Source organism: Egretta garzetta, unplaced genomic scaffold, assembly GCF_000687185.1.
Source record: "Egretta garzetta isolate BGI_Z169 unplaced genomic scaffold, ASM68718v1 scaffold250, whole genome shotgun sequence".
Classification (NCBI taxonomy): Eukaryota; Metazoa; Chordata; class Aves; order Pelecaniformes; family Ardeidae; genus Egretta; species Egretta garzetta.
In genome coordinates this window covers 248,583-269,113 of record NW_009258294.1, presented here as the reverse complement: position 1 = coordinate 269,113, position 20,531 = coordinate 248,583, and the positions used below count along the sequence as shown (strand labels likewise).

General features: G+C 35.0%; 1 protein-coding gene across 1 annotated transcript in view; it reads left to right on the top strand.

Annotated features, from left to right (window-relative positions):
• KIAA2026 (KIAA2026 ortholog) overlaps positions 1–20,531 on the top strand; it is a 55,369-nt gene that overhangs the window by 20,288 nt on the left and 14,550 nt on the right. Inside the window, exons 4-7 of the mRNA XM_035893528.1 lie at positions 3,248–3,324; positions 9,039–9,128; positions 11,348–11,427; positions 17,065–17,197. Coding sequence (XP_035749421.1) covers positions 3,248–3,324; positions 9,039–9,128; positions 11,348–11,427; positions 17,065–17,197 — 380 coding nt within the window. The remainder of the gene's footprint in view (positions 1–3,247; positions 3,325–9,038; positions 9,129–11,347; positions 11,428–17,064; positions 17,198–20,531) is intronic.

Sequence of the window (20,531 nt, the reverse complement as noted above, 5' to 3'; positions counted from 1 at the left end):
AGGTGGGAAGCAAGCAGGGTGTGTTGAATTAGAATAGGGGACCTGAAGAGATAATGCATATGAACTTCCTTTTTAGCAATATTTATTTTTTCTTATTTCTTAGGTGTGTTTTTCTAACTGTTTGCTTTCAGTCAGCTATTAAATATGTTTGTACATTGAGTATGCTCTGACAGTGTGCTGTGATTCAAAATGCATCTAGCTGCTGTCAGAAACATTACTTCATCTGCTGAAGTAAGTAATGTAAGCCATTTAAAATAGTCTCTTTACCTAGGATTATGGGCAAAGGAGCTCTAGCAGGCCTCAGTGGAGTGTTTGAGAAGTTGCCACTCACAGATGATGCCTGTTCAACCCCTTAGTGATTTTACCCTCTATACAGAATCTATGCCCACCTCAGCATGGCAGTTGAAGCTAAGTGACAGCTCTGTGGTGGCATGGCTGAAGTGTTCACGTGGTTATACTACATGCAGCAGGGCCAGTAGCAGGTAGCTTGTACAGGCTGACATCCCTCACCATTCCTATTGTTTTTGCTGAACACGTCAGCTGCCAGCTTGTGGTCTGAGAATCTAAACTAGCAGGTCTCGATAGATTTTTATTATGGATATCTGATCCTTGGTTAATTTTATCCAGAGATTTTTCCACTTTAAGGTAAGTGAATTGGGATATTTTTAGGTACTAAAGTCAGTTTGGAAACTGGACACAGGTGCAGCTACATTATCTCAGGAATACTAAATAGACGTTTTCCTTTATCATCTTTGGGTTTTTTTCCTTGAAAAGCTATTAAAGAAAATTTTTCTTTTAAAACTTGGCATATGAGAAATATTATTTTTGGAAAACCAGAGATAAGTTTTTTTTAAAAGGGAGAGATCATCCATACTATTGCTATAACTTCTTTTGAATTTCAATCTGGTGTTTTATAAAGATGTTTTTAAGGTAGAAGATGACTTTGTCAAAGTTTGCTGTACATATTAATTCTCTTCCATTGTGCAAATATCTGTAGTGTCTTCTTATTTTTGGTATGTGATATGGCCCTACACCATAGGACACCTCGTGTGCATAGTCACAAAGTGGGAAAGAAACTGTGGTGCTGCTCTGTATTGATATGTTCTTAGTTCATGGCAGATGTCAGCATGGGAATTGCCTAAGTCTTATGGTACCTATATTCTAGTAGGCATACTGTATGATAACCCATATGTCATGTTTCATTTTCAAATACTTTTTTTCCTTGATTCAGTTTACACAGACAGCAAGGCTCATTTTCCTTATGCTTCTAGTAATTTTTTTTTTTTTTTCAATTCTTCTCTGTCTGTTACCCCATATCTTCCCTACTGCATGCTTCTCAGATGCTGCTGCAAAGGAAGAAATAGATACTTTCTTTTTTTTGGTAATTAATTATAATTCTTCCTAACAATTTTTGCCCCTTTTTTAGACAGAAATATTGGGGAAAAGAGAGTTTATTTCTGTTAACTCAGTTACTTTTTTGAAGTACACTGCATCATACGGCATCTGATGCTGAAAATATTCAAGTAAATGCTTGCTGAAAAGTATGGTGAAAATATTGACATAAAATGAAAATTTTCATTTTAATTATATTCAAATCTTTCTTTTTGTAAAGAAGCAAGACAGTCTAGCTGCCCCATGTTTTTATCCCTTCATGTTCTTGCCAGATAACATCCTATATTATGCTATAACAAGGAACCAGCATATGGCCAGGCTCCTTTTTGAGTCAGTTTGTCAGGAAAGTTTATATTAGATGTCTGCTTTAGTTCATTAAATGGACAGCAGTAGCAGTAGCAATTACATTTTCAGTGCAGCTGGATTCATAAAATCTGTAACAAAAATGCTGACTTTTTTGCCTATTGTCAAAACGTTTGGGTCATGTTCTAATAAACATACTTCTCTGTTTAATCACTTGTTCTGTAATGTGAAATCTGTGAGTGTTTCTTTTTGGTAGTTGAGGGCTCTTTAAATTTTGTTATGGGTTGATTTATTGATTTGTTTATTCTTTTTTTTTAATATGGTTTGATTTTATGTGGAGCTTCAAATCTAGATCCTTCAAGCCCTGTGCCCTGCCTCTTAAGTGTATTTTATTTCAGGTTCAGGTAGGATGTTCAGGAACCTCACAGTGTAATAAACTGAAAATATAAATGCCTAGGGATCTATGAGTATGTGTGCGTATGTGTACATATGCATTTACACACACAAGCAAGCGTCTATTAGGAAAAAATTAAACGCAATTCCTGTCAATATTTTCCCTAATACAAATATCAGATATGCCTGTGTTTGTGTTATTACCAAGTGCCTGTAACGATTCTATTTGACAACAAATTCCACATACTTTGTATGATTATTTTTTTTTAAAAGGTTTTTAATTATTTTTTAGGACTCCTGAATGTGAGCACAGCAGTGATCTCAGAGTGATGGTTTTGGTCTGAATGAACAGGTCAAAAGTGGGCTTGTTTCTGTTTACTATGTGAATATGGAAATAACCATTTAAGAAACTCCATTATCTTGCACCATTATCTTGGTGACATAACTGCTTCATTTAAGAAGTGTATGTGACTTGTGAACCCAGATACCATACTCAGTAAAGCACTTGCCTTACCTTCAAGGAGATTTTTAGTTACATCCATGTTCTTGTATAGCACAGTTGGGTGTGAAGGACCTTAGAAGGTGTTTGCTTCCTTCTAAAATGTTAGGTTTTGCCACAGCCAGAAAAAACAAATCTGAAATCTGATTTCATTGGTAACTTTGATATGTTCGTTTGGGGATTTCTAGATATTGCTTATGCTTTGAGGGTATTTTTTACTATAAGATACAGAGGTCCCAGACCCTAATGTGTGGTTCACTTTACAGTGTCAGAGAACAAATCTTGCAGGTAAGATGCTATATTTCTTAAGTTTGTGGCCTAAGTTTTGGATTTCACTCCTTTCAGAACAGTGTTGTGAATGTTCTTTTATGACTTAAATTTTTAGGTGGTATACTATGGACATTGTAGTGGGTTTGTTCTTTTTTCTTTTTTTTCCCACTTTCTCATATTTTTTTTCCCCCCAAAAAAGACTGCCCTACACAGATACTTGTAGTTTAATGTTTGCTTTTGCTGAGCCTAATTCTGATTCATCATGTTTTCGTGACTTACTGTCGGCCATCTGTTAGTTACAGTTTAACTTTCAAGTCTGTATGTAATTTGGTTTTATTAATGAAGTACAACAAACAGCATTATGAAGCTTTTCTCTTTTAATCTTACAAGGAAAAAAATCGATATCTAAAAAAGCAATCACAAAGAAGAGGAAAGGTGTCACAAAGTCTACTATACCAGAATTTCAGGTAAATTATTTTAATTTTTGTTTTAAGCTTTTGAAATCTGAATGTCTGTAAAACAAGTCCTTTGGTTTCTTCTGATAGAGACCTTGGAGATCCTAATCGAAGATTAATTTTCTTCTTCTAGTTCAAAAGATTTAATCTGATAGCGTTTTCAAAAGTGCATTTCACCGTTTCTTGGTAGAGAATGTTTTAGTGTTTTTTATAATGTGCAGCTAACACACTTTCACAGTATTTAAGATCCTAGATAAGTCTGTTACAGGGCAAAACCTGTAAAAACAAGTTGTTCATGTAACTTTTAGGGTAGATATCATTTTCTGGGATAAAATTACTTGGGTTTTGTTTGAGGTGTGACACTGTGGTCCTTGAATTGAAATCTAGCATGATTTACTGAAAGACTTGCAAAAAATTTGTAGGCTGCTGTGCTCATCTTCTTTGTAACTTTTACCCCTTATCTGCGCGTGTCCTTCAGATCAGAGAGCACTAAGAAAAGAGTGCTAATTATGATAATGTGGTTTTATGGTACTGTAATAGAAGTTTTACAGTACTTCAGTTCTAAGTAATAATTTTTGTATGTATGCCTGCTTGGATTGAAGTTTTCCTTTGGCTATATTTTTTTTTTTCCCCCCAAAAAGCAATCTGGGCTATTCTGAGCAACAGACCCACGTTAAATCATGACTGTTCTATAGAAGCCTCACACTGAATCAGTTTATTCCATGATGATGATGATGTGTTTGAGGTGGAGCTAATAGAATTTCTGGTGATAAAATCGATTAGTAACAGTCAATATTGAGAAAGACTGATACTTAAGTGTGTATTGACTTCTGTCTATATTCTAATAGTAGTGACTAAAAGGTTTCTTGACAGCTACAAAAAATAGATACAGTGTCTAAAAATTTTATTTTTCCCAGCACATTACCTTTGTGCCATGAATGTAGGCAGTTAGGTTAGAATTAATTTTTTACAGTATCAAACTACTGCATTTAAGCAGTCTGTCTAAAACTTTATGTAAAACCTAGCCCAACTTTTTGTCTAACCAAGGTAAATGGTACATTTACATATCTATCTAAGTGTAAAATTAACATTATTACATTTACCTATGTAAAATGTTAATCAAAGTATAGTGAAATAATTCTGACTCTTGATCAAAGCTAGGCTTTTTATCTGGATTAGGTGAACCTAAGATCCATTAGTATGAGCAGTTTAATCTTATTAGGGAATTTAATCTGCCTTTTTCAAGAGGACAGTCAGGACTGGTATGACTGTTAGAAGTATTTGCAAATGTTAAAATGTAAAAATGTTAATGTTTATATCTGGAATACTACTAAGACCTTTAGAGCCTAGTAAAGTATGCTTCGAGATACTTTGCTCCACATACATGGATGGCCAAACTTAATGAAATTATGTAACTCTTTGAAGGAGAGAATGTATTTTTTAAATATTTGGTAAGATGGCTTGAGTGTATACAGGCCCTGTGAGGTATGCCAGGGAGGATATAACTGTAAGAATATTCCTGTTCATATCTAAACATCAGTTCTTTTTGGAAAGAAAGTAAATAAATTAAAATGTGTAAACTGTTTTATGTGCCTGCAGCCTACAAAAGTGAAAATAATTAAAAGAAAAGCCATAAGGCACTTTATTTCATACGACTAGATCCTGTTCTTAAGTATAGATCCTTTACCTGAAAATCATAACTTAACATCAAAGCTGACAAAATTAGTATTGATAAATCTTTTAATATGTGCAGTGACTCAAATTATACATGAAGGTCAATTATTAACAAAAAAAAATCAGGATATAATTGTACTACTTAATTCTAATATTTATAATGCCATTTTTAAACAACCTTTGAGGAAACAGACTGCACAGATTTTCTGCTCTCTATTACAGTTTGAATGCCATGGACAAAGCAGTAAAACATAGGTCAGTTAACACCACTCCTTCCTCGTATGTGATTTCAGACTTTATATTAATTTCTTAGCTCAAGGCTGCTTAAAAAAAAAAAAAAAAAAAAAGCAACCAAAACGAAAAAAACACCACACAAAAAACAAATCCAGAACAAAAGCAGAAGCAAATTAAATCCTCTTTACTAAATAAAAACAGACAAAAAACATGTCCTGTTTTTAATATTTTGAAAATTATTTGAGAATTGAGTTTACAGCTTCATAGATAATGAGTTAGTTGGCTGTTGTGTTATTTCCTTTTAAAAGAATTTCCGAGTTCCAAGCTTACTATTCCTGTTGCTCCTTAATGTTTTAAAGAAATGACAGTCATTATATTGCTGTACAGAAGGGACATTAATGTGTTTGGGTGGGGTTTCTTTTCCAGTTACAAAATACATTTAGGTTTGGTAACAAGTGCTTTGTCTCAGTCTTTCCTCCTTTCCCCTCATGTATATACACATGTAGCTATATTGACCTACATGTACTATAACTAAGGAAAAAAGGAGCACGCACGTTTTAAGGAACTGAGCTAACTTCAGCTTTTCTGCTTAACTGTGTCTTACAGTTTCAGTTTCATCAGTTATGGTCTATATTAAATACAGATCTCAAAAGGGGGCTGTCTGGCAGCAATAAAAGAACAGGTTCGTAGGAAATAAAAGTATAACTTACAATGATTACACAGATAACCTGAAGTTAAGCACAAGACCCCACTGAAATGAGTAAAAATTATACTAAAAGATTGGCTGAAGTTAAGGGGGACAAGGAGGAAGCATCAGTGATCTGGGAGAGCACACTAGGTTTGTATTTATTAGTAGATCCACAGATTAGATTTGTTTTCATAAAGATAAATAGTTCGTTTAGTAATTCGGAGAAATGGATCATGGGAGAGTCGCAAATTGGAATAGAGCTTGGTCCCCCTGCCTTTCCTTACAAAAATCAGGGGAGATTTCCTGTCTTTCCTCCATGAAGTTCTATGAGTCAGTCAGGGTCTTTGAGAGATTATGGAGATCTGAGATTGTATCCTAACAGGGAAGCTGAACACTGAACTTGAAAATTTACTCAAATACTGAATACCTGAAGCTTCCATTGTATTGAGTTGAAAAACAGGATGCTTATTGCTTGGGAAAATTAATCTCATATGCAGTAAGTACAGTGCCTGATGTGAAAGTGTCTGTTGTAGTTAGCATGTATGTAACGAACTACATGACTGGTACATTAATGGTAATATTTACAAACTGAATCTTTAAGCCACTGTGTAGTGTTCTAGAGAATAGGGAGTAATCTTTCACTACCTTTGGTAAGTCATAAAGGAAATATTTTTTTTTCTCTTCAGATTCTTTTTCTTATGGTAGATGATTGGAAGGCATGTTCTTTAAGAGCAGTATGTGAAACTATCAGTGAACTATCAGAATGTGACAGAATGATTAGATTGTAATATTAATACCTTCCTTTTTGCCTTCACATTAACTTACCTGTTAAAACATACAAAAACAATTTAGAAAAGCAGTGTTTGCAGAAAATTGAATTGCTAAGTTCAGCCAATTAATAACCATGAGCAAAGAACACTGAAACATGTATCAGAGTCTCATTATGAGACATAGCAGCTAGATTCCATATCAAAACCATCACACTACTTTTCTATTACTGTTATTTTAATCTTTCCTTCAAAATGCTGACTTCATTCTGTAAGATGGGAGATATTAACCAAGTGAGAGAAGTTTCAGTAATTTAGTACTTCATCTCCAATCCTACTGTGAATGAAGAAATATAAACTTATTTTTGAACCTTTTTATAGTGGTTTTCAGTACATTATTGGAATATTTCAAATAGTAAACTCATTTTAACAGTAAATGCTCTAAGACGAGCTGCTGTTAGCTTTCTTGCTTTATCTGTGGGAAAGTGACACATAGATATTAGCCTCAAATGTACACCTCTTCTGATGAAAATTGGGACTTAGAGATTTGATTACTCTTCCCTGTCACCCGCAGCCCCAAGACAACTAAACTTTGTATATTTGCATTTTTTTTCCCATTGATATAGTTTGGATTGCTACACACTAACAGTTTTGCAAATTGGATCCTTATGTCTCACGTGACTGTTCTGAAAATGAACAACAGGACTAGGACCTGTGAAGAGTTTGGCTACATGAATTGTCTGATGACATGTAGGAGCTTTTTATGGTAGAGTCAGAGAGTGTTGATATTTCCAGGGCAGCATGCAATTAACAGTAGTGAAATCATCCTTCTCCTTGCAAATACTTGCAGTTCTGTAAGTAAGTTCCTAGAGAGAAATTCACCCACTTCTAGCAAATGAAGACAGTGTCTTTTCTTGGTCCATAGTTCTGCTTTATCTTTGATTCATGGTACACTGAATTAAATGTGTCTGACAGAAGAAAATAAAAAGCAGTGATAAAATTTAAAAACTGAATTGTCAGGTCAAAGGAGTGGATTCTAATTGTGTAGGGAAAATCTTAACCCATGCCTTTACTGACTTCCGTCAAGGGCTTGATGTGACAAACTTGCACCTTTTTCTATAATAATACAGTATCATACACCTTATATATTTGGAACTTCTTTAAGTGCAGGACAGACATGCATGTTGAGTCTAATAGAGTTACACATTTTCTGGGTTAAGATAGAAACCTTTTGTAAGTTAATTTTACATCATTGTCCACAGCAAGGCAGTGCCAATTTCCTTATTCATTTGCTATCTTAAACTTGATAAATGTGAACACTGTAAACTTTAGTTTGAGTCACTCCATTCCAAAATAATTTTATAAATGTGTTAGAGGTTTCTGAAATGTATGTATTTTGCTAAAAGTGTCAGTTCTGTATTTTAGTAGTGAAACAAAGGGGGTTTTTATATGAATTGGCTGCAAATCTAAAACTTCACATGTAACTGAAGTAAAAATATATTGTTATGAAGTAAATTGGGAAAAAATGAAAAATTAGCAATTGTATGATAAAAGCGTTTGTGTGGGGTTTTTTTCTGTTTGGATTTGATTATTCTTAAATTATTTCAACATTTTTTTGGTGATAGTGAAAACATTTCTACCTAAGGGTGTTCAGAAAGCAAGTCTTAACATACGATAACCTGAAAGAACCTGACAGCTTAGTAATTTCCAGTTTATTAAGTCTTTAATTGTCCTAAATGATGGTAAGCCAAAACATACGGATTTCTTTTGTTTGATGATTTTTTCAAGAAAACAGCATCCATATTCTGAAAGGAAAAATGTAAAAAGCTCTTTTCTAAAGACAGGAATAAGAATAATGTAATCCTTTTCAAAACATAGGTAGGTAGATAGATTTGATAGACATGGCTAGGTTATCTTTCAGGAATACTCTGTGTAAGCATATGAAGTTATGTTCAGGACAAAGTTGCAACAAGTGTAATTATGTTATAACTACAGTGTAATCTGAAGCTAGTACACTTCAATTCACCAAGGAGTTGTTCGGTACTCAAACCTGTTCCAACTCATAACCGTACTTGAGACCAATTTGGTAGTTGTCATTCACAGAAGTTTGAAGCAAGTACCTGCATTTTGAAATGGAAGCTTACAGTCAGAGATATGGTTTATGTCTGAAAAGTGAAGTGTTTCCTTATTATATTTTCTTCCTTTCAAAAAATCCTGTTTTTTTACATTTAATAATGCTATAAGAAAACAAAAAAAAAAGAATGTTGGCACTAAGTAATAACGTGCTTTTAGGTTTTATTTAACTTCAATGTACGTTTTCCAAGTCCCACGTTACCAAGTGTTTGTGTTCATTTGTTTTTTAGCTTATTTGCACTAATCTTGATGAACTCAGGGAATTAATCACAAAGATTGAGAATGAACTCAAAGATCTGGAGGACATTAAAAAGAAATCGGTATGTGACATTAAAAGCTTTCTCTTGTATGGGTGTAAAACGGTGCCAGTTATTTGCTGAGGCCTATCAACTGAAGATTTTATGCCTGTTCAGTAACTGCATGAAGCCTCATAAGATTGATACCTGGAGACTGAAATCTTAATCTTTTTCTGTATATAGTGCTCTGTTCACAGTGTTTTTGTGATAAGCAAATTCAGTAACTGTGTTAACACTTTTCACTGCCAAAATAAAATGTGGATAGTGGTAGTACCTTAGAAGGAGTAGTTAATTTCTATTAAACATGTGACCCTTCTTCCCTGAGGACAAACTCCTACCTAACAAGCAGTTACAGGATAGAGTTCTCATACCTGCCTATGCAATGCTGATGAGATCTTCTTGTGAGCTGACTTTTACCTTGCCTATTAGGAGTTCTAGCTCCTTTTGTTTGCAAGTAAGTTATTAACATTGGCTTTGTTTAATTTTTGCACGTAGGTTGTATAGGAAAGCATGCTATCTGGCTTTTGATACCAGATTGAGATACAAATTTTACTGATGTATACTGGATCACTTGGTCTATGAAGCTGAAAACCTCAGAAGAATAATGGTTAGACAGGAGAATCCAACACATTTAGGGTTTTGTAGGAGGCAATGGTTCTCATCAAGATGGTGGATGGTTTTAAACACATAAATTGTACTAATTTAAATGGCCCTCTACAGCCAACTCTTCTCATTACTTACTCTTTTTCCCTGCAGTTTTGTTTATTAAACCTTTGGTAGGCACTTCTGTGGCACTTCAGTGAACAGTAGTAGTTAAAAATGTTCTGTACCTTAGAAATTAGGCTGCTAATTTCTGTCAATGTCTTTAGTCTCATGCTGAAAGAATTTATTCTTAAATATGTAAATAGGGGAGAGAGTTATGGTAGGTGAAAGGCAATTTAAATTATGACTCTGAAAGATAAATTGCAGTGCAGACACTTAGCAAAATAGTTATTAAAATATCCAAAGGAATAAAACCAGACTTAACTTGAAATTATTTTGCAGTTACTAAATTGGAAATTGGTTTTATGGTAAGATTATCAAGACGTTATCAGAAAGGTTATGTCAACAATGGAAGAAAAAGCCAAAAATGACAGTACACATCAGCATATCAATAATCTTAGTGTAGGTGAGACTTTTAGTCTACTGGTAAAACCGTACCAACAAGACTTCTTCAAGGGTAGACAAATGCTAAATATGTCATAATTGCTCTTTGAACTGAAATCTGATAATGTCATTATGTAAATAAGTTGCATGATTTTTTGGAATACTATGTTTAGTTCTAATCACACCATCTTAAAAAAACCAAACACTTAAATAAAGGGGAGTTAAGATACAACTCATTCAGCATTCAGGTAAGAACAATCTTTCTGTATGCTTGTATAGATCGATCATATGATGATTGTGGGTCTCAAATACTTGTGGTGTTAGACATTTTATGTAAAAAAAAAAAAAAAGGCTAGGATTAATTGCTGAAGAAGTGATTATAAGGAAAAAGTAAAGTGAAGTATTGATTTTTAAAAATTAATTATCAGGCAAATTTAATATTCACTTTTAAAAAATATAAATAGGTGTTAAATTAGATGAATAGTCAATAAACTTAACTTGCTAAAATGAGGTATCACTATGCAAGGGAAGTTACTAGAATCTAATCTTTGATGTCTAACACCATGTGTAATTAAGTTAGATATCTTAAAAACTGGAGGAAATGCAGGTTTTCATTCTTCAGCTCTGACACAAGTGACAGTGGCAGTTTCAGAAGCATCCAGAATAGAGTTTGTTTCAGCTTTTCTGAAGTGCCTAGTCTAGTAAGTAAATCATTGTTCTAATGTGATAATGAAAAATTGACCTAATGTGAAAGCTTATTTTAATATGATGGTATTTATTTTGATGCTGTTCATGGACTTCTTTCTTGTTTTGACCCAAAGATCGTGGTTTTCTTACTACTTCATGGTAACTGTATTGATTTTTGGTTGCAACAGTGACATAGGTGAAACTATAGGAATCTTTCTTCTTTGTGACTAACCTGCTTGGTAATTCCAGTTCTAGTGGTTGTTAGCACGTGCTACTGAGATAAACCCTCAAGGCAAGCTTTAAAGCTTATGTTAAATACTAACATAGATTAGAAATACAGCTTGTCTAATTTGTATTAAGACTTTAAAGTATAACCTTTTTCTTAGTCCTAACTGCCCTTTGTTTCCTAGGACACCATTCTAGAGTACGTAAAAGGAATTCCTTCTCCAGAACTTGGAAGTACTGGAGGCAGTAATGAAAAAGCTGAGCTGTAAGACTTCTTTACCATGAGTAAACTTACTGTTTTCCTGCATTTTTGTAGGTAGTTGGACTGGTTGTATCTGACACTTTTCAGAACATCAGCTTGAGCCAACAAATGACATGATTTTTAGCCCGAACAAGTTTTGTCTGGCAAGTTAAAAGCAAATTAGAACAGGGTTGTGTAAAGGAAAGCCATGGGTAATTTTAGGTGTAGGCATTACTACCAGTTTCTCCTGCAACAATGAAATAATAAACCTGTTAGAAACTATTTTCACTGGTTGATTAAAACAGTTTGGTTCTGTACTCTTTTGTGCCACCTGTACTGGCTTTTGAATTAGCTATGAGTAGCACATTTCCATTTAAAAAGTCTTGCAATTTTGCTTGATTACTGGTGAGTTTGGTGTAACGATGATGAGATTTGCCTTAGTGCCAGTTTCCCATAACTGTTTAGAGAGGAAAATGAAATTTGACCTCAGTTCTTTAATTTTAAACAGGAGTTCAACTCAGTCTTAGTATTATCTGCTCCCGGACTGCTTCACTCTTGAACTCTAGCCACAGTTCTGAAGCGAGGCTGCAATTTCACATATGCTTTCAACTGACATAAGCCAAAACAGCTGCCAGATAAATAGTTCATACTCTCTGTGTCTCTGGCAGCTTGTATTTTCAGTGTCACACCATGAGAGAGGGTAGCAAAATCCTTTGTTCAGCTGCATGGTGAGAGAGTTAGTCTGTGATACGCCTAACTACTTTTTTACTGCTGCTGAGGTGTTTGTAACCAAGATCAGTTTTCTAGTGCAATTTGTCATGTAGTTGCACAAATACCTGTACTTGTGTTCTGACAAGAGTTTTAGTGGTCATTGTAGGGACAGGAATGAGCACCTGGGGGCATAAGAAAGTGGGACTGCTTTTGACAGGAAAAGTGCTGGTTTGTGGCAGGTGAAGTTGTAATGTGATATTATAATCAGGGGTGCTCTGAAAAGGCTATCCCTTCAGCTACTAAACATTCCTCTCATTACCAGCTACTACATTTCAAGAGGGAGAGGAGAGACTAAATTAGTTAGATTTACTGTTTATTTGAGTGCCTGACTGGAAATCAGAAAGCGGGAGGTGCAGAAAGGGGATTTGAAGGACTTAAGCCTAATGCTCTGTGCACTGCCCAGTGAAAGGGTCACAGGTGGCTCCCTAAGGAATGTTTAAGTTAGAATGTCTTCTAGCTTTGGTAAGTTCCATAGGACATGTGAAGTGACATCACTTCACTTTAAAGCAGTGTATCTAAAAAGTAGAGTAAAAACGGAATTAGTAGAAAAAACCCACAGAATTTACAATAACAAGAACTAGATTCTAGTAAAAATTATGTCTTGTTTTGTTGCTAATACTGTCATAGATAAGATGTGGGGGAAGTACAAGCAGTCAATAGACAATTGTAAGTCTGAAGTAGAACATATTGGCTAAAAATTCTATTGAGAGTTTATTGCATTTTTACCTCATGTTTGCTAGAAATTTAGACTGTATATATAAGCATGACAGTTCACCTGAATGTGAGCTCTCATAAAGTAACACCTTCTATCCTGATCAGTACACAAGACAACTATCAGTTTCTGACATTTTGGATCCCATTTTTCCCTGTTGTCTTCTGTGTCAGCTAAAATCAGTGGAAGTTGTAGAGTGAATGGAAATTTCTTTACTGCCTTTCAGATAATCAGCTTATCTTGTGATCGAAGTCATTAGTTTTTTGTGTGAAACTGTTAATTAAGCTATTCTGTAGATCAGTTGTATGTATTTAACTGTTGCATATCAAAGCAGAACTTGATTTTTTTTTTTTTTTTAAAATCCCTTCTTGCCATCGTGTGGTATGAGACTGACAGGATTGCAGATACTTGTGTCAAATACTGAACTTTGACCTTTTTTGCCAATGACATTTTGCAAGCTGAATTTGTAGTAAGCATGTTTTTTGTAAAATGAACTGGGTTTTGACTGTTCTGATTATGATAAAGTGTAGATTGTCTTGGAGAGAACATAAACATCAAAAGATTCCTTGTTTACTGAAATGCAGGACTTTGTTATGGTAGCGACATTGGATTTGAATAATTCCCTCCAAGTCTGATAGGTAAGTGCGTATCTGTCTGGGGAGTGAGAAGGGAGGCTGGACCCCAGGTTGACAGGGTTAAAATGGATAAAGGGCAATACATTCCTGAGAAGGAGATCAGACTCTTCCTACAGGGAGAGAAAAGTCAGACAAACGTGAGAAGAATTACTTAGGCAAAGGACACCAACACGTTCACGACAAATTAGAGAAAATGCATTGAAGATTTATTGTTTTACAGAGGTCTCTAACACAGCGATGTTCTTGACTTAGTAGTAAAAAAAACTCCTTTATAAAGGTTTTGGGTTCTGCCATCTTCTAATGTGGTTCCTGAAGGTTTTAATTAGGCAGTTGTACTTCTCAAGACAGGTGAATATCTTTGTCTATTTTGGGAATGGATATATCTTTTAAGCAGGTTAGTCAGTAGGACTGAAAGCAAACTGAGGTTTTTGCAGCTCTAAGTCTGTATCACCTGCAGAAATATGTATTTTGGAGTTCACCTTAAAATTCAGAGTTAAAACGCCATGTGTTCAGGTCAGAAATGTTTAGAACCACAGACATAAATTCATTTGTAGGATACTGAGGCTATCCAAAGGAACACATTGGGCCAGGATGGAACATATTTTCTGTGTCTGCTTTTTTTGAAATTCCAAACAGGCTGCTGTTAAATTTGTTCACAGGAAGTGGAAGTATCTAAACTAAGAGAAGAGAGTGTTTTCTGGGTTTTTATTGATTTGCCACACTTTACTAAAAAAAAAAAAAAGTTAATATATGGCAAAAATAATGCCAAGTGGATAATTTACTAAAGACTTTCCTCTGTGTGCCATATGTTTGAAAAATTGGTAGGGAAACTGTGTATGGACAAGACTGTACAAGGACTTCAAAGCTGCTCAGCAGAAATTCATGTAACCATTAAAAATAGATTAAGGCTCTTACTAATATTTTAGTGAAACGGACCTCAACTTTACAAACAATGAAGTGGAAAAACTTACTGTTTCTCCTCATTTGGGCCTTGTGGAAACTTAATTATTACTGGGTTTAATCTTCTTCACTTTTTAGCAGGAGGTGGATTTCCTTCACATTGCTCCCTCTTCTCCTCCTGGCCTCTTCCGCCCCTCCCCAGTGAAATATATACCATGCTTGAGACTTTTGCACATAAGGAGTTTTCAGTTATACTTGTTTTCATCTGTATTACTGTATTCGCATAAATGTACATGCAAACAAATAGTATTGTAGTCTCAGAAGTCTGTGTTTGCATACACGTTTGCAGGTTTAAACTGTGGATGAAGAGATCCTTATTCCAATAAATATTTAGGATAACAGAATTTTAATAGACCTGCTTGAAGTCTTGTAGCTGAAAAATCTTTTAATTTCAGCTTAGGTTTTGCGTTACTGTGCATCTTCATCTGTAATGTATCTAACATCATCTCTTTTTCCATTCTTTGTCCCAAAAACTTGATTTGTACTTCAGTCACTTCAAAATAGTCTGTTATTGCTTCTCTCTGGTTTGCCTGCATCTTTTAAAAACACTGATATGAGCCCAAAATGTTAAATTTTGAGTCTGAAATTTACACATTTACATCCACACAGTTTCCTGTACTTACAAGGAGAGATTGAGCATATGGAGCTCTTGTAAATCCAGCCAGCTATTTAGTCGTCAACCAGCTATTCAGCTGTATAATTAAAGGAAAGATGGGGACAATCTTTTTAGTAGGGCCAGCTGTTACAGGACAAGGGGTAGAGGTTTTAAACTAAAACAGGGTAGGTTTAGACTAGATATAAGGAAGAAATTCTTTACAAGGAGGGTAGTGAAACACTGGAATGGGTTGCGCAAAGCAGTAGTGGAGACCCCTTCCCTGGCAACGTCCAAGGCCAGGTTGGATGGGGCTCTGAGGAATCTGATCTAGTTAGGGGTGTCCCTGCTCAGTGCAGGGGGGTTGGACTAGATGACCTCTAAAGGTCCCTTTCAACCCAAAACACTCTGTGATTCTGTAATATGAATGAATAAAGTAAATTTTAGGCTTCAAATTTTTAAATCTTCTCCACAATTGCTTTTTCTTCTCTGGTATTTCTGTCTTCTGCTTATCTCACTAGCTTTCAGTATTTTTGTCCTAGTCTTCAGTTTTTCTTAGCTCTTCCAGTATCTCTTTTTTCTGTTTATATTGTCTAGTTTTTCACAACTGCTTTCTCTTAGCTTCCCATGATCTTCCATGCGTTTCCTTGTGTGGCTAGCTCTCTAATAGATATTTGCTAAAAAGTTTTCCTTAAGCCACTCTTATCATGTACCTTTCTACAGTTCCCAATGTGAAAGTGTGGATTCTGTATCAAAGATATGAATGTGCACTCATGCATTTAATCTGGAATGTTTTTGTTACAAAGATACTACTGTATATTCAGAACATTTCACAGTGCTTTGGATTTTGGTCAGTTAGTATATTATTTTGAAAAAATTATTCAAGGCTATCCTGTCAACACACAGTTATAACAAAACAGCTGATTTTAAGATGTTCAGCTGAAGAATAGGGAAATAATATATATCCACAGTTAAGAAGATGCAAAATTCAGCTATATGAAAGGGGGTTAAGTAAGATTCCCTAATAGCTTAAAAGACATAGCTTTTTTGTAAATAGTTTAAGATACTGCATATATCCAGGTTTATGGGTTACAGAAGTATGTTAGTTAATATCTTGAAGTTCTTCTAATGAAGAGTAAAATGTGACAGTTCAGTGCTGGATAATTCCACTGTTCTGAGTTAGGTTCAATAAGATAGTGAAATCATGCTTGTAATAAACTTTCTCCTGTGTTTTTGTGTTTTATATCTTTAAAATAAATGTGGTGGATTAATCAACATAATGATGATTGTGTAGTATTTTGCCTAAAGAAAATTAGAATATGTGACTAAATCTGAATGAAAAGTCACTTCACAGTAATTAACTAAATCATGACAAAGACACTCTTGGTAGCAAGAAATTTATTGCTTTTTTTTTTTTACTTCATTTGCTGTGTTTAATAAAAGAGATTTGGGATAACATTTCAAGATGTAGCTTGGTGGGGGTGGATATCTAGGTCATGGAAGTACAAGCTGAAGATTTTTCTTAAAAAAAAAAAAGTTTGAGGGCTGATACATCTTTTCATTAGTTGTCAGTAAATGCTCAAACATCAAATTGATTAAGAGATGTCATGACTGAATTTGCTTTACAGTTTCCTATGAGTCATTCTTCCTGACTATATTCAGTCCCAGTCTTCAAATAACATCAGAGGTTAGCTGTTGATAGGTATTTATAATGTTCAGAATGACATTGCTGAAAGTAAAATACAAGATACTGACTTTCAGGAACTTTTACTGCAGAATATAACTAAGCAATTTCAAAATTAAAACAGTTTCAATTATAGATGAGTTTGTGTAGTATGAATACACTATCTCATCATGCATTCCTATTCAGTCAAAACTGCCATTGAAGTAAGTGTCTGAAATTCTAGAATTTGGCCCATAAATTGGTTAATAAGAACATTCAGTATCAATCCATATCTGAATTGAAAAAGTTATCGATCTCTTTTCTTTAGGTATCTGATGTCCAAAGCAGCTGCAGATCACCAACTCCCTCTCTGTGTGACATCACTAGAAAACGCTAGACTGGTGATGTCACACATCCCACAGAACCCCGCTGCAGAATGGAGCAGGCCTATTAAGGGTAAGGTAAGTTTTCTCCCTCCACCACCACCCCTTTTCAACAATATTGCATGGTTTTATAAGATTTCTAATTTTCTTTATTTTATGTCCTTGGGATATAAATTAAAGATTAAAGAAAATCTTATAAAACTGCATAATATTGTGGTTGTGTGTGTGTGTGTTTACTTAAAATCAAAACAAAAACTCCTCTATAAAGTTCAGTCCTTACCCCATATATCCATATCCTGGCTCCAGTCTGCTTTGGGGTTCCATGATGAGTATGCCAGAATAATATATGTTGGGGCATCACGGAGAGTGGAGTCAGCATTTCCTGGCTGCTCTGGATGTCAGAAACCTTATTTTAAAAGGTAAGTTTTCGGTTGAGAATGTGTTGAATGTCTCTCTGTGTTTATATGGAAACATTCAGCACACTTGTAAAATGTATTTTTTATTGTGTTTGCATTTTTTAAATTTATTTGTAACTTAACACAGCTGAAAGACACATTTTATATTTGTCCTCTGTCTAGGCCTTCTTTCTCTTTCGTTCGGTTGTGTTTCCAGAAGTAAATAGTGGTTTGGTTTGTCACTACCTGGAACAAGATGGTAACTGGAATTCAGATCCAAGGTATAGAAGCAGTGGTACTGGGAGTATGAATTACAGACCACATAAGAACATAACCCTGTATACACCCAATTTAGGTACTGGATATTTCTATTTAAATAATCAGTTAGGGATGCAGACTGTTCTCAAACTTAGAATTAGCTCAAGTAAATAGAAGGAGAAGAGTTTCTTCACACATCTATTAAGAGCAAGCTCTTCGGTGATAGAGAAAGACTGTTTTTACCTCTAGAGTACTGTCTTGGGTTGATGTAGTTGGATAATTTTAGTTCATGTCTATGAATAAAACCCTGCTGGATTTCATAAACACCAGAAGGCAGTGCATCCAGATCGCCATTTCTACAGAAGCCTTGTTGAGAAGAGGACTGAACTACAGGGTTGTAGTAGCTATTCCTTTGTACTAACCCTGCCCTTCTACTAAACCACTCCTCGTGGAATTTTCTGAACAGCTATATTTTGATTACTTTGAGTGGAACAGTCATGGCTACTCTGCTGTGGTCAGCTCCTTCTGTGCCATTAGATATTGCATGCCATTTATTTGTTAATCCCATAACACATCAGGTCAAACTCAGAGGCTTTTATCTTTCATCGTAAGGAACCCTGCAGTCAGTGCTTGAAAGGGACATTTGAACGTCTCCCCTCCTTGAAGCAGGACCATTGTCACTCTTGCATTAAGTCATCCAAGATCTGACTAGCCAAGTTCTGAAAACAAGAAAGAATGGAGATTCAACAGCTACTCTGCGCAACCTGTTCTAATGCCATATGTTTCTGTGGAAAATATACCTTCTGAGGTCCAGCTTGAACCTCCTAAGTTTCAATTTGTAGCTTTTCTCCTGCATTATATCATTTGGTATTACTGAGAAGAGTTTGCAATACAGACATTTGTAAAGGCAAGTTTATAATCTGTAGAAATTAGTAGGCAGCTATGTAATGCTGAAGTAGGGAGTAAAGTCATAGCTTTATCAATTATTGACTTGCTTTCCCCTCCTCGCCCCTCCTTCTCCCCCGGAAAAATACACAAGACTGTGTTAGAGAACGAAATTGCATAGGAAAGGTAATGCTAGATTTTGTAGTGATGTGTCTTAAGGTTGTAGACACATTTTTTTATGTCCCTTCCTTTTTACTATTTTAATATTTAAGGAATAGTAGCAGATCATTTGTGTAACATTTGGGCTTTGCAGAAATCTTGTGTGTTTGCACGGAAAACCAACTGAACCACAATTATTTAAAAGATAAGAATATTCTTTTTTTTCCAGTCTCTTTTGGCCCATATTTGTTCTGTGTCTTGACTAATTCTGAGGAAAGAAAATTCTTCTCATGGCTTGAATTTGTGTATGTTTCCAGTTACAGGTTTATTGTCAAATCCTAAACCCCAGTAAGAAAAATGAGTAATTGGGATACAGGGAAATTACTAATTTAATTTTTTTTTAAAATTATGTTGTTATATTTGCATTAAAATTATTTGGAAGCAAATGTGGAGTTATCCAGAGGATGCTATTTTTGTTGAAAACTAGCTCTAGAATTCGGAGGGCAGGGGATAGATTATTTTTTTTTTTCTTTGTTCATTTTTGTAAGCAAGGAGAAAAGTGACTTGTATTTTTTCTTCTTTGAAGTGTTAATGAAGGCAGTAAAGTCTTGCAGTCTGCTCTCAACTAAAACTTCTGCCTGGCTATTCAATGCATGATACAGTTATCACTTCAGAGTTTACTCAGTGGTCAGCTGATACTCATCTGGCTCAAGTGCTCTTTTTTTTTCTATTTAAACCAAGATCTTAGCCTTATTTAAAGATAAATGAGTCTCAGAAATGAATAATTTCTTGTTGTTTTTACCTGTATTAATTTTTCATACCATTTTAATACTGCGTTTTCACACATCCCATTCTTTGCTACGTCAAATGGATGTGCAGAATTTCTATAGCCTGATAGTGGCATTGTTTATTTTTGCCATTTTGATTCTTGTTTTGATACGGTCCATTAACACTATGTAGTATATAAATTCATCCTTTTAAAGCTGTCTGAAATGTTTTGTGTAACTTACAAGAAAGAAAGTCTGTGCTCATAATATTCTTTCATATGTTAGCAATTCTGTTGACTGCTAACATCAGGCAGTGACAGCAAATGCCTTGGTAGGCTATAGTATACACAAGGGCTGGTTTCTGTTGCAGTGTTCAGTGGCAGGTTTTGTACTGCAGTGCATTACATGTGCAAATATGGCCACAAATGAAGGAAATTAGAATACAGTTTGCTGGCTTGTCTCGGTGCTCAACACTAACCATTATGTGGTAATGTGGCATAACTTCCTGCTTAAAATATTTGCTTTTGTTATTTTATAGAATCATAGAATCATAGAATGTTTAGTTCAAGAATGAAGGAGTAGCTATTCATTTTGTTATGTAACGTGTAAATGATTAGCCATAAAAAAATACCTGGTCTTCAAACAAGTATTTAGCCTGACTGATCTTGCTGTACATTGGGGAGATCTGCTGAAATGTGTAGAAAGGAATTATTCCAGAGTCTGTAGGAAAATAATTTTTGTAGACTGCTGAAAGGCAGCTGTGTCAAGCTTTATCCAGTTTTTCCTGTCCTACATTTCTTGGTGTGCTGGACCACAGGAAGCTGTGAAGGATATGAGGTCTATCAAAAGCTAAATATGTGTATGAAATAAATAAGTTCCCAAGTCTTGCTTCTTTTTCTTGCAGAACCATAGTCTCTTTACTGTCTTACATCCTCTCTGACAAGTCAA